This window comes from Schistocerca nitens, chromosome 1, assembly GCF_023898315.1.
Source record: "Schistocerca nitens isolate TAMUIC-IGC-003100 chromosome 1, iqSchNite1.1, whole genome shotgun sequence".
In the NCBI taxonomy this organism is placed as follows: Eukaryota; Metazoa; Arthropoda; class Insecta; order Orthoptera; family Acrididae; genus Schistocerca; species Schistocerca nitens.
The window spans coordinates 224432237-224446849 of record NC_064614.1 but is presented as its reverse complement, the minus strand read 5'-3'; the positions used below and the strand labels follow the sequence as shown (position 1 = coordinate 224446849).

Below are 14613 nucleotides of genomic sequence, written 5' to 3'. Positions count from 1 at the left end.
TCTATTGGACTTTCTTTTACTGGATTAATAATTATGCTTGTATCATCAGCAAACAGTGTCAGTCAGCATCTTGTTTCACATAAGAAGGGAGGTCAAAACTTCCTGGCAGATTAAAACTGTGTGCCGGACCGAGACTCGAACTCGGGACCTTTGACTTTCGTGGGCAAGTGCTGTGCCAGCTGAGCTACCCAAGCATGAATCACACCCCGTCCTCACAGCTTTACTTCTGCCAGTACTGCCAGGTGTTGATGGGGATGAAATGATGATGATAAGGACAACACAACACCCAGTCCCTGAGCAGAGAAAATCTCCGACCCAGCTGGGAATTGAACCCGGGCTGTGAGGCATGACATTCCATCGCGTTGACCATGCAGCTATCAGGGGCAGACATTGGATGTTGAATAAAGTATTATTATTATTATTGTTATTATTATTATTATGTATGTTGGTTTTATGGGTGTCGAGGTGGGCGTTATTGTCATCCAGTGACAATGGAGGAGATCTGTTTGCAGTACCTGTGCCGGTTTAAGGTGATTAAAGGAGACAGTGGTAGGTTTCTCATCAATCAAAATGTCTAAGGTATGGGTTCCACATCTGAGCACTTTGTAGCATCCCGAATAAGGAGATTGCAATGCAGGAAGTATTGTGTGATCATGCTACATCACCTGGTGACAGTGTTTGAGACCTCTATGAATGAATAATTCCACATGGAGTGTGCTAATGGTGGAGGCATCCGTGTGTGTTGGATGTGATCCTTGATGAGTTGTACCAATTGCGGAAGATCAAACTCATTGATGTCAGTCACGAGAACAGTACAATCTGCAGGGAGTGCAAAGGTTATCAATACACAACCTGAAGGTTCTCTTTATATGTAGTCTGTGTGTCTAGTAGAGCCTTTGGTAGTGCTCTGGTCCATGAGCCCCCGTGGCATGTGAGTGCCGCTTTCATTGTTCTATGCCACCTCTCCATCAGGCCATTGCTTTGCACATGGTAAGCAAAGTTGTGCATATGGTCAATCCCACAGAGGCTGCAAAGAGCACTGAAAGGGGCTGACTCGAACTGTCTGCCCTGGCTGGTTGGGATATCATCAGGTACGCGTTTGGACTAAGGCAGTGGCCCAATGATGTCACTGTGGACATGTTTAAAACATGCTTTCAGGATGAGAAAGTTGCCTAATATAGGTTGAGTATGACACCCAGTTGTGCCCAGTGGCAACAGTCACATTTTACATTAGGCCACACAAAATGGCCCATAATCAGCCACCAGGGTGGCTCGGGTTCTGATGCTCATCAAATACTTCACATCACATGTTGAGGGGGACCAGTGGCCATGGTTTTCCCGATGATACATCACTGAGTAATGTGGTGTCAAAGTATAAATGCATCGTTCAGTCTGAAGGCTCATATTTCCATCAGAGAGTAGTTCATTGATGGTGGGATTGTTTGTTCTTTGCAATGCGTTCATAGTTGTATTGTAGAGAGATTGCAGAAAGATGTAAAAAATAATCAGAGATGATATTATTGGCTCTGTGCATGTGTCGGATGTCAGTTGTGTATTGGCCAATAAGATCCAAATGACAGAAATGTTGGGGGCTGATGTCTGTGGACAGATTGTGAAAGGTATTGATCAAGGACTTATGATCTGTAAATATTGTCACATGGCGACCTTTGATGTCTTCACTGAAATAACACACAGCAGAGTAAACTGCAAGCAGCTCATGCACAAATGCTGAACATTTTGATTGCATGGCCAAGAGTTGTTGAAGAAAAATTGAAGCGTTTGTGGCACACCATAAACTATCTGTTGAAGGACAGCTCTAATTTCTGTGTTGCTTTCATCCATAGTAAATGTCAATTGTACATCTGGTTGTGGGTGTGCTAACATAACAGCTTAAAGCAGGCAATTTATAGCATGGCAATACGCTTCCATCATTTCTGGAGTCCAAGGTAATTTCCTTTTTCTGTGTTTGTCTTTGCCTTTCAAGGCATTTGTAGTGGGATCTGCAAGTTAGCTGCCTGAGGAAGGTGGAATCGTTCTAGTTCATTGTACGTTTTCAGGCGAGGAAGGCCTTGCAGCTGCAGCATACGTTCAACCTTTGGTTTGATGCCAGCGGCACTGAGTGTGCCCAAGGAAATTGCTTCCATCTGCTGTAGCCGTTATTTTGCCTTGTTCATAACCACTCTGCCATCCTCCAGTGCAACTAGCACTTGTCCTAAGTGCCATGAGTGCTCATCTGTGGAACACGAGAAGATGAGTATGTCATCAAGATATGTAGAGCAGCAGGAGGAAGTGGAATAGGAGACTGCCAATGAACTGCTGCCAAGCCCGTGCAGCATTTTCAAGCCTGTACAGCATAAAGAGGTACGCAAAAAGTCCAAACGGATTTATAATGGCAGTCTCTTGGGTTTTGTCAGAGTGCATCAGTATTATAGGCAGGTAAGCTTGCAATTAATCGCACTGAAGATTGTAGCACCTGTGAGGTCATGCACAAAGCCCTGTACGTTGGGAATAGGATAGCTGTTATGCACTGTTTAGAATTAACCCTCTAACCATTGCACAATCTGGAACGAGCTTGATTCTGGAGACCCAGGGATTACCTGAAGGGCAAATAATTCCTGCCTGAAGGAGATTGTTAACTGCAGCTTTTGCAATTTGCAGATCCATTGGGGCTAACCATTGTGGTTTACATTGAACTGGGGGGTCCATCTGTGGTTACTGTGCAATACATGGCTCTGTCATGAGTAGCACAGGTGTGTGCACGTAAGCTTGAGGTGGCGGGGTTGGGAGCACTGTTAACAGACACTGCACACTGCAATTTACTGACCTTGTGGTCACTCTGGCAGCCGGCAGCATCTGTATTGGCGGAGGGGGAGGGGGAGGGGGGAGGGGAAGCATGTCCCTCACATGGGAGGCAGACTGTGTCCAGCTGTTTGTTGTCTGCCATGCAGAGATGCTTGTGTGCTGCTGCTATGGCCATGGTGCATGGTGGCAGCAGCAAAGTGACATTAAAGCTCAACATTTTCTATCCGGAGTTACTGTGTCCGTGTGTTGCCTGAGATCACGGATGGAGTGATCGAGGGTGAGTGCGCCAGGCACCAGTTTTGGAGGCATGTAAAGGGCGGAGATAGTTTGCACTTGTTCACCTGAGATGTGGTGAATGAGTGTGGACTGTAAGACACCATGAGAGAACTGCTGATGTCATAAAAAGTTCATTCCGATGACTGGTTCTACCATGGCAGCCACCAGGAAAGTCCAAGACACTGGAGTTTGTACAACAGTTGCATGGTGTGTGCAATGGTGCTGTATACACTAATGTTGAAGTCATTAGCAGCCTGGGGTGTGAGGGCAGTCATAGGCTTGAAAGTTGGAGTGGAAGAGCATGGAAGTGAGCTAACATCAGAGTCTGTGACAATTAGTAGATATTGGTTTGATGCTTTGTCCAAGACAAAGAGATGTCCATGAGCAACAGTTGAGGCAAGCATACATGCGTTGGATGTTCTGGTGGATTGTAGGCAACTTGGTGAGTTATCGCAGGCTGGAGCACTTACTGTGACCTGCTTGTGAAATTTAGGTATCAGCAAGGGTCTTGACATTTGCGTGCAGCATCACCAAATTGCGTATGATACAAGCAGGGAGTAGAACCTAGAGCCTGTGTGGGTTATGTGACATTATTTGCATGTGTTGCTCTGGGCACTGGTGTGCTTTGCTGTACAGGCAGCGAGGAGTGCTGCAGTCTGCCACGATTGTGGCACTTCGTTCCCAGTCAGTTGCGTTCGTGTGGCATGGGGAGGGGGGAGGGGGGTGGGTGTCTGCTGCGTGTATTGTTGAATCTAACATTGTGCCCTGTTACTTTTATCCTATAGTGAATGAGAGTGAACATTCTGTTAGCCATAGACAAGCACCATCTGGTTGGCTCTGTATCAGTCACATTCACGGCGAGCTACAAGTCTGTTGATAGCCTGATCTACAGCACTCACAGCATGGCATATTATTCTTGGCTTGGAAAAGTGATATTTTGAGCTGAGCACCACCCGAATATGTGAATTTAGCAGTGATCACGGAATGTCAGTGAAGTGTGTGAGGCAAGACGATGTAGTTGGTCATTGCATAGCGAATTGCAAATGTTGAAATACATTGCATGAAAGACGTGGGTGACATGAACACAGCATTGCAGAGATGATTAGAATTGAGGAAGCCCTCAAAGGAGACTGTAGAATTCACTGTATTTAAGTCAGTTGATGGGTTCATTGTATGTCACCACTGTTGATCCAGTGTCATGCCACTGTTGGCTAGCTGTAATGAAAACAGATTATTCGTACACTCTGTTTTCACAGTCAGATTCACACACTGTCCGCACTGATTCTGCACTGCAGTCCTGTGAGCAGTGTCTGTTGACATAGGTACAGTGCTGGTGGTGAGGTGTATGATGGCTACACTGTTACTGCATAGTAAGAACTATCAGATTTGGAGACAAATTTGCATGTATTCATGGTTGACAGGGGGTCACCAATGTAGGAAGTGAGATATTACAGTGGTAGTAAGCCACTGATGGAGACAACACACCTTGCTCACAACAATACTCTTTATTAAAGAGAGCACTAGTACAGAGTGCCCCTCAATTGCATTGTCCAGCTCGCAACCCAGTCATCTCCCCTGTCCCAAAGAGCTTCGAGTGCCCCGCAGTATATGCAAAATGGCAGGCTTTGTAACCAACAGAGAGATGCTTTGTAAGAATATATAAAAATAATGCAAACTTGCAAGGGAGAAAAATCAGAGTCATTAAAAGCAGACAACTATGGTGAGTGATAGAATTGATGATGCACATGATGCAAAACTGAAGCACCAAGTTGCTGCAATTTTCCAGATATAAATTTATGTATTACTACCACTGTTAAAGCTGTAACATTTGTTTCTTTGCGTTGCACTTACCTGAGTTAGTAAGAACCCTGCTGATATATTTTCCATTACCACTGCCTGGTATTCTGCTTTGTCAAACACAGGAGCATTGTCATTAACATCATTGAGAAACACAGTGACTTCTGCCGAACTAGATAATGATTCATCTGGTCCCAGCTGATGGGCTATGATCTAGAAAATAAAATACACATTAGTACAAAAGATCATTGTTGTACTAATTGCAATACTTCTTCAAAATTTATATTCCAGTGGAATATTCTAATTTGCACAGTAAAAAGTTAGTCAAATAAACACAGAAACTGAACCTCATTCAAGAAGTAGCATTTTATTCCAAAATGACTTGTTACTATATGCTGTATGTATTTGTCATAAAGCCCCCATGAACCACGGGCCTTGCCATTGATGGAGTGGCTTGTGTGCTTCGGCAAAACAGATAGCTAAACCGTTTGTGCAGTCACAGTGGTAGGGTATCCGTTGAGATGCCAGACAGACATGTGGTTCCTGAAGAGGGGCTGCGGCCTTTATAGTAGTTACAGGGACAACAGTCAGGATGATTGATTGCTCTGGCCTTTTACTTCAACCAAAAGGTCATGCTGTGCTGGTACTGCAAATGGCTGAAAGCAAGGGGAAACTACAGCCATAATTTTTCCTGAGGGCAGGCTGCTATACTGTATGGTTAAATGATGATGGTGTCTTCTTCAGTAAAATATCACAGAAGTAAAATGGTCCCCCATTTGAATCTCCAGGCAGGGGATACTCGGGAGGATGTTGTCATCAACAAAAACAACATTGGGGTTCCACAGATTAGAGTGTCAAATGTTAAATCTCTTAATTGGGCAGGTAAGTTAAAAAATTTAAAAAGGGAAATGGATAGGTTGAAGTTAGGTATAGTGGAGATTAGTGAAGTTTGGTGGCAGGAGGAACAGGACTTCTAGTCAGGTGTATATTGGGTTATATATAAAGTCAAATAGGGGTAATGCAGGAGTGAGTTTAATAAAGAGTAAGAAAATAGGAATGCAGGTGAGCTACTATGAAAAGCAAAGTAAACGCATTATCATAGCCAATAGACATGAAGCCTCACCTACCACAGAAGTACAAGTTTATATGCTAAATAGCTCTGCAGATGATCAAGAAGTTGAAGAAATGTATCATGAGATAAAAGAAATTATTCAGATACTTAAGGGAGATGAAAATTTAATTGTGATGAGGGACTGGAATTTTATAGTAGGGAAAGAAAGAGAAGGAAAAATAGTAGGTGAATATGGACTGGAGGAAGGAATGAAAGAGGAAGCATCTGGCAATATTTTCAACAGAGCGTCACTAACACTTGATTTATGAATGATGAAAAATGGTTATATACATTGAAAACACCTGGAGACACCAGATGTCTCAGATTGATTATATAATGCAAGACAGAGATTTCAGAACCTGATTTTGAAGTGTAAGGCATTTTCAGGGATAAATATGTACTCTGACCACAAGGTTATGAACTGCAGATTAAAACTGAAGAAAATGCAAAAAGGTAGGAAATTAAGGAGATGGGACCTAGATAAGTCAAAAGAACCGGATGTTGTTATGAATTTCAGGGGGAGTATTTGGCAATGGTTGACTAGAACAGGGGGCAGGAATACAGTAAAAGATGAATGGGTAGTTTTGACACATGAAATAGTGAAGGCAACAAAGGATCAAGTAGGTAAAAAGACAAGGCCTAGTAGAAATCCTTGGATAACACGGGAGATACTGTATTGAACTAATGAAAGGAGAAAATACAGGGTGTACCAAAAAGAATCATTTGATTTGGCACATCTGTACTTCTCAAGCTAGTAAACATATACAATGAATTTTGTTTTTTAATGGATGGGAAAATATGCCCCCCTTGAGATGTACAGCGTATGTCAGTGCGGTAGTCAAATTTTTCTCACGCTGCAGTGAGCATGTCTTGAGTTACAACTTCCACAGCTGCTGTTATGCAAAGTCTCAGTTCATTCATTGTTATTGGTAATGGAGGCACATGAACAGAATTCTTTACAAAACCCTGCAAGAAATAATCACATACAGTCAGGTCCAGTGACCTTGGAGGCCAGTAATGTAAGGCTGAATCATTTGGTCCAGTGTGACCGACCCATTGTTCAGTAATCCTTTGATTTAAAAATTCGCGCTCTTCCAGATGCCAGTATAATGGTATCCCATCCTATTGGTAAATGAAGTCATTCAAATCAGTCTCCAACTCTAGGAAAAGAAAGTTCTCAAGCATATCGAAATATGTGTTTCCTGTAACAGTGTGCTCAGCAAAGAAAAATGAACCATTTATCTTTTTCCAAGAAACTGCACAAAAGAAATTAAATTTTGGAGAGTCCCTCTCATGTTACACAGCTTCATGTGGTTGTTCTGTGCCCCATATTCTCACATTATGATAGTTCACCTTTCCATTTAAATGGAACATTGCCTGGTTACTAAACATTAATCATGAAAGAAACCTGTCATCCTCCATCTTGCCAAGAACGAAAGTACATAATCCCACACCTTGTTGTCTGTCACTTTCACAAAGACCTTGCAGCAACTGAATTTTGTATGGTTTCATGTATAAACATTTGATACAACACACACCAGCAGACATTGGGGGCATGCTGAGCAGTCGAGCTCCATGGCAAACAGATTTCTGAAGACTCATTGTGAAACTATGGCGGATGTGTTCGACATCTGTGTCAGACACTTGGGAATGGCCTGGAGATTTGCCTTTACACAAACAATCTGTTTCTCAGAATTTTTCATGCCATTGTTTAATGCTCTGTGCTGTAGAATGATCCACACCATAGCCAGTATGAAAGTCACGCTGGACAGCTATTAATGACCCACATTGGCCAAAACATAGAACACAAAATGCTTTCTGTTGTCCCGACACCATTTATACTAGAACTGAAATGGATGCACACTGCTGCTACCTAGTGGGAACCATGTAAAACTCAAGAGTTTGCTCTTTCCAATAGTACATTGTTCGCACACCTATCTCAAACAACATAATGGTTATGATTTTTTTAAAATCTGATGATTTTTTTATACACCCTGTATAAAAATGCTGTTAACTTGAAATAGGCAAAAGGGAATACAAACAAATAAAAATGGGATTGACAGGAGATGCAAAATGGCTAAGCAGGAAGGCTAGAGGGCAAATGTAAGATTTAGAAGCATATATCACTAGGGGAAAGACAGATACCACCTACTGGAATTTTAAAGAGGCCTTTGGAGAAAACAGAAGGAGCTGTATGAATATTAAGAGCTCAGATGAAAAACCAGTCCTAAGCAAAAAAAGAACACTGAAAAGAGGGAGGAGAGTACAGAAGGTCTATACAAGGATGACAAACTTGAACACAGTATTATAGAAATGGAAGATGACGTAGTTGAAGATGAGATGGGAGATATGATACTGTGAGAAGGATTCGACAGAACACTGAAAGACCCGATTTGAAACAAGGCCCCAGAGGTGCACAACATTCTGTCAGAAGTTTTGATAGGCTTGGGAGAGTCAGCCATAACAGAACTCTTCCATCTGGTGTGCAAGATGTATGAACAGTCAAACTACTATCAGAATTCAAGAAGAATGAAATAATTCCAATTTTAAAGAAATCACTTGCTGACATGTGTGAAAATTACCACACTATCAGTTTAATAAGTCATGGTCGCAAAATACTAACAAATTCTTTATAGAAGAATGGAAAAGCTGGTAGAAGCCGACCTTGGGGAAGATCAGTTTGGATTCCGGAGAAATGTAGAAACATGTGACGCAATACTGACACTATGACTTATCTTAGAAGATAGGTTAAGGAAAAGCAAACCTATGTTTTCTGTATTTTGCGGGTTACAAAACACTACAGTTTATAAGATGCACCTTTTTTAAGCAGTTTTTTAAAATAACATTTTTACCATTTTAATTATTGAGCTGCAAAGCCAGACTAAAGAAAATTTCTTAGTTTATAAAACTGAACTGACCTTAAAATCTCTGAAAATCATCATCTGAACTTTCTTTTTCTTTCTCCTCTTCGTCATCATCATTGTGCCATTCATATTTAAGATGGTCTTCACTGACATCGAGAGTGTTACTTATGCCAACTTCCCACTCTCTTACTCTAGACCATGACTGTTTTATCCACTGACACACTTGTTTGATTGTAGGTCATTTTAAAGCTCCCTTTGTCATGAACTCATGTTGGGTTTCATCCATCATCCATTTGTTCCATTCCTCTCTCATATACACTTTAAATGATTAATTTATTGAGACATCAAGAGGTTGTGATTGTGAAGTAAGTCCTTGTGGAATAACAGCAAGCTCTGTTGTTCCCTGTTTCAATTTCTCTATCACAGAATTTTTCATATGACATCTTATAGTACCAGAGACAAGATGGCACTGGGTAAAAGTGTACAAATCGCCGATCCTGCAGTTCCAACGAATTTCGACCATAATAAGCGCAAAATATGTTCAAAAAAATTTATACGAGGTATTCTGTATATTAACTGTAATTACTGGTATCACAAAAAATACACCAAAGTTAACCTGAACTAATTTAACAGTGAAGATCAGTGGACATGCCGCCAATGCATCATACTAGCTATTGAATCCAAAGTAAACAATACTCTAGAAATGCAAGATCACATAATTACATAATTGAAACAAGAAATAATGGTCCTCAGCCTCAAGCATGAAAGCCTACTGATGAAGTATCAAGAACTATTAGTGAAGTGTAATGAACCTGAACTGTCAGTAACCAATAAACCCATGAACAATGAACTTGTTATCCGCACCCCGAACGTAAATATCAGTAAAAAAAAACTGGCTTTTGTTGGGACAGCATATTATGAGAAATAGTCAAGCCATAAATCATGCTCAGAATGCAATGCAGAATCCTAAAAGAAATTGTGTGTTGTCTAGTGCCACGTGCGATTGTAGCCCTATACAATCTGCATGTAAACAAACTGCCACAGAAAAGATTTTACGCAAAAATTAATCCAAAGTGAACAATCCACCACACAGTGTATGAGTAATTGCTCAAGCACCAATATATGTGCAGGACAAAAACATAAGAAATTCCAGAAAGTTACATAACAAGAAAATCTCGGGAAAAAATGAAAGGACTAATATTAAGTGACAGTTATGGAAGAGACAGTGCTCAAATATGCAAGACAAACTAGGGCCCTCATACCAGGTAAAAAGCATAGTAAAACCTGGCACTCCACTAAAAGATGAGGTAAAAAATGCAGAAAATTTGACAAGAAGCTTCAGTACACATGATACTTTGATTGTAATGGGGGGTTCTAACGACACAGACAAACCTCTTGATCTAATGATGAACCATGTGGTAGAACCATTGGAACCAATACTTGCTCTAAGTCACAAAATGAATATCATTATCCATACTATACCCAGGAGATATGATGTTCATAATTTAAATAGTAAAATTAATACTGCAAACCTCCACCTGGTACAAGCACTGAATTTAGCAAAACATGCGTACAAAAAAGAACTGCTGTGAACTTTGAAATAGAGAGACTAGCCAGAAACCACTTCACAACACATGGTTTCCACCTAAACAAATGTGGCAAGGAGATTATCTACAGTAGACTGGCCTTCCTGACAACTATGGGACACAATAAGAAACCAAAAGTCAGAAACTGTAAACAGATGCTTATAAGCAAATGGATCAAGAGAAACACGATGGGAAATAAAAAGAGTAATAGTGGCCGTACTGTGCAAATTACACTAGACAAATGAGTCACGAAGTCACAAAGACGAAACACAAACCCCCTGACCCCTCAAAAAGGTCAGGAACCTGAAAGGATCAATAATGTGCAGGGAACAATATTGAGACAGCACTCCAGAATGACAGTGTGATGCCTCAGCAGTGTGATGTGCATGTGGATAGTTTTCAGGACCACCTGGAGGATGAGTCAGCTGCCAAGGAAGATCAACAGAACCAGCACAACTGCTCGGAAGTCAACATATCTGGAATACAGCACAATTTAAAATAAAGGTTAGTGACACAGTAAATATGACTTCGAGACCCCTGAGTAAACCCCACTCAGACCTGAAAATCTATTATCACAATGTCCAATCCTTAAGCAACAAAACTGATGAATTAAGCATTTTGCTGACCAGTGAACTCAGTGATACCTCAGTAGTATGACTAGCAGAGCACTGGCTCTGAACTGATGTAGTTAAGTTAATCTCACTACCAAATTTCAAATTGTGTGAACACTACTCCAGATCAAATGATGGACATGGTGGGGTTGCCATCTTCATAAAGCAACACATTGAATATAGCCCACTTCCTACCCTAAAGTAAATAGAAACAGACAAGATCTTCGAATGTGCAGCCATAAAGCTTATGATCTAAATCTAATTGTAGCTACACTTTACCATCCCACCTCCAGTAGTATTAATGATTTTCTGTTACAAATAGACTTGTTTCTATCCAAAATAAGTCAGTGGAAACAGGATGTAATTACATGTGGTGACTTTAATATAGACTTTCTCACCCACAACAGAAACAGCGAGACATTGATTAACATTGCAAAAACTTATAATCTGCATGGCCTTGTAAACGAGCCCACTAGAATAACACCCACATCCAAGATGGCTCTAGATAAAATTTTTGCAAAGAAATAAACTTAACCCAACACTAGAAGTATACAATGCAGGCTTCAGCGACCACCAAGCTGTCATTCTAAAGGTCGATTTTAGCAAAGATACCTCAAACCCAGTCCCACCCAAACTTTACAGAGGCTTTTCACTCAAGATAACTTGAACAAGCTAAATGCCCTCCTCAGTAAAGAAAAGTGGACAGAGATGTATGCAGCCAATGATGTCAACAAGAATTCAACATATTTCTTGACACAATGATCCACCACTTTGAAGAGGCTTTTCCACAAAAACCGGTAAGAATAAATAATAATAAGAGAAACAAGACTTGGATTACACTGGCTACAAAAATCTCTTGCAAACATAAAAGAATACTCCACATGTTATGTAAACATAGTAGTGCCTCCCCCCAACTAACAGAATACTATAAAAACTACACATGTATCCTAAGAAGAGTGATAAGACAGGCAAAAATGATGCAAAATGATGAGTACATTGACAAATCCACCAATAAAGTAAAAGCAATGTGGGATATTATAAAAAGGGAAAGAGGGGAAATCAAAGCCACACATACGAACATAGAAATCAAACTCAACAACGAATCTATATCTAATCCCAAAGTTGTGGTGAACTTTTTCAACAAATTCTTTACGAGCATAGCTGAAAAATTGGTCAAAAATAATCCTAACACAAACTACCAACCAGCAAACCAAAAGTACCACACATGTGCAGAGTCAATTTTCATTACCAAAGCCACTGAAAATGATATTGCAAAAGCCCTCAAAGAGTTAAAAAATTCATATTCAGCTGGAATTGATGGTATCCCAAGAGCTGTCATCAAAAATTGCTGAACCATTAACTCACCTTTGTGATTGTTCTTTCCAGGCAGGTACTTTCCCTGAAGCTCTGAAACTTGTCTTCAAAAAAGGTGATAAAGATTTGAATAACTACAGGCCTGTCTCAATCTCATCCTACTTTTCTAAAGTTTTTGATAAAATAAGGTACAAAAAGCTGATGGACTTCATTGAAAAAAAAAAAAAAAGATTTACTAAGTTTAGCTCAACATGGGTTCAGAAGCAACAAATCTAGTGAAACTGCAGTATGTGATTGCATAAATACGATATTAGATCTGTTAGATAAAAAAACAACCCATAACAGGCATATTTCTGGATCTGTCAAAGGCTTTTGACACTGTTGACCACAAAATATTGCTGGAAAAAATAGAACACTGTGGTATCAGAGGAATTGCAAACAATTGGATTGCTTCATTCCCGACCAGTCGGATGCAGAGAGTCAAAATGAAATACACTAATAGACAAACCAACTCATTAACCGAAATCCTATCGAGTAATAAAACTGTAAAGCAAGATGTACCACAGGGCTCAGTATTGCGACCTCTACTTTTCCTCCTGTATATTAATGACTTGAGCCCGAAAGTAGATGCACACAAAACAATAATATTTGCTGATGACACAACTGTACTCCTCAAAGAGGAGAATACAGAGACTGTGCAAAAAGCTGTGAACTTGACCAAAGAACAACTCAGCAACTGGGCTAAAATCAACAGATTAACTACCAACACCAAAAAGACATCTTCCATGAACTTTCACACAACACAAAATGCAAACCCCTCTCAGCCACTTGTCACTGTAAATAACCAGCAAATAGATACTGACACTGTTTTCAAATTCCTGGGTCTGTGGGTTCAAGATAACCTGAAATGGCATACACATACAGGAAAGGTAAATGCCAGAATTAGTACTGGCTGTTATGCATTGAGTGTACTGAAATCATGTGCTAGCCTGAAAACAGTAACCAGCATGTACTACGCTTACATACAAGCCCACCTAAAATATGTTATGATATTCCGGGGAAATTCTCCAACTGCCCTGAGCACATTCAACATCCAGAAGAGAGCAATGAGGATTATTACTGGGAACACACCCAGAGACTCCTGCAAACCCATATTCAGAAAGTTGGAAATCCTTACACTGCCTTGCCTATGCATTCTTGAGACTCTAAAATTTTTCAGAAACCAATAGTGCCAACTGACTCCAGAGTGGTAAAAAATAATGAAATACATAAACACAACACCAGGGAAAACTCAAATCTGCATGTTTTACGTACAAACACTCAATTGTGTAAAAAGGGAGCTTTCCACATGGGTCTCCAACTGTTCAATAATCTTTCGTCTAGTATTACGTCCATCAAAGACAACATAAAATTTAGAAAAGCCGTGAAGTCATATTTGTTGTGTCACTGTTTTTACTCTATAAATGAATACCTAGAACAGTAATCTTGCTATTTATGTTGTATTGAAAACATTCAGCAATGGAGTGAAGTAAACTTAACCAATCTTTGCAATATAATACATTGGGATACCATATGTTAATACATGTTAACAATGTTAACTGATATTTTCTGACATTTGTAACACACTGTGGACCATCAGATCACATGGAATAAATAAATAAAAACAGATCTAGCACGAGAAGAGAACTCGTCTTCAATAAAGCACCTTTCCTTTTCTCCCACACTCAGTTAATCCATAATTTCATACCATCCTCATCCAGCCAACCCTTTTCATGTTGTGAATAAGAACACCTGGTAGTATTTCAGTACGTTTTGTGCTTGAAAATGATCACTGGATTAAGTTTGGTACCATCAGCACAACATGAAAGGACAACAGAGTAGTGCATTTTTTTTCATGTTCATTTGTTTTTATAGTTACAGTTTTAGCACCTTTCATGGTAACAGTTATATCAAGTGTGTCACAGGAGTTTCACCCATATTCACTATTTGACTTAGTTCCACACAGGTTTTCTTTCAATGTTGAATAATAAAGTGATGGAAAGATATATTTTCTCTTCATACTCTTGAGGCACTTCCTGAGATATTCTGTTTTTGGTTTGCAGGGTAAGTCCATGACACTTCATAAACTTGTAGCACCGACCAACTCCATCCTTAGAGTCTGTTAAGTTCTCTACATCTACATCCATACTCTGCAAGCCACCTGACGGTGTGTGGCGGAGGGTACCTTGAGTACCTCTATCAGTTCTCCCTTC

At 40.2% G+C, this 14613-nt stretch overlaps 1 protein-coding gene across 1 annotated transcript in view; it reads right to left on the bottom strand.

The window, feature by feature from the left end:
- LOC126238244 (cadherin-86C-like) overlaps positions 1-14613 on the bottom strand; it is a 333139-nt gene that overhangs the window by 104225 nt on the left and 214301 nt on the right. The window contains exon 11 of the mRNA XM_049947781.1: positions 4930-5088. Coding sequence (XP_049803738.1) covers positions 4930-5088 — 159 coding nt within the window. The remainder of the gene's footprint in view (positions 1-4929; positions 5089-14613) is intronic.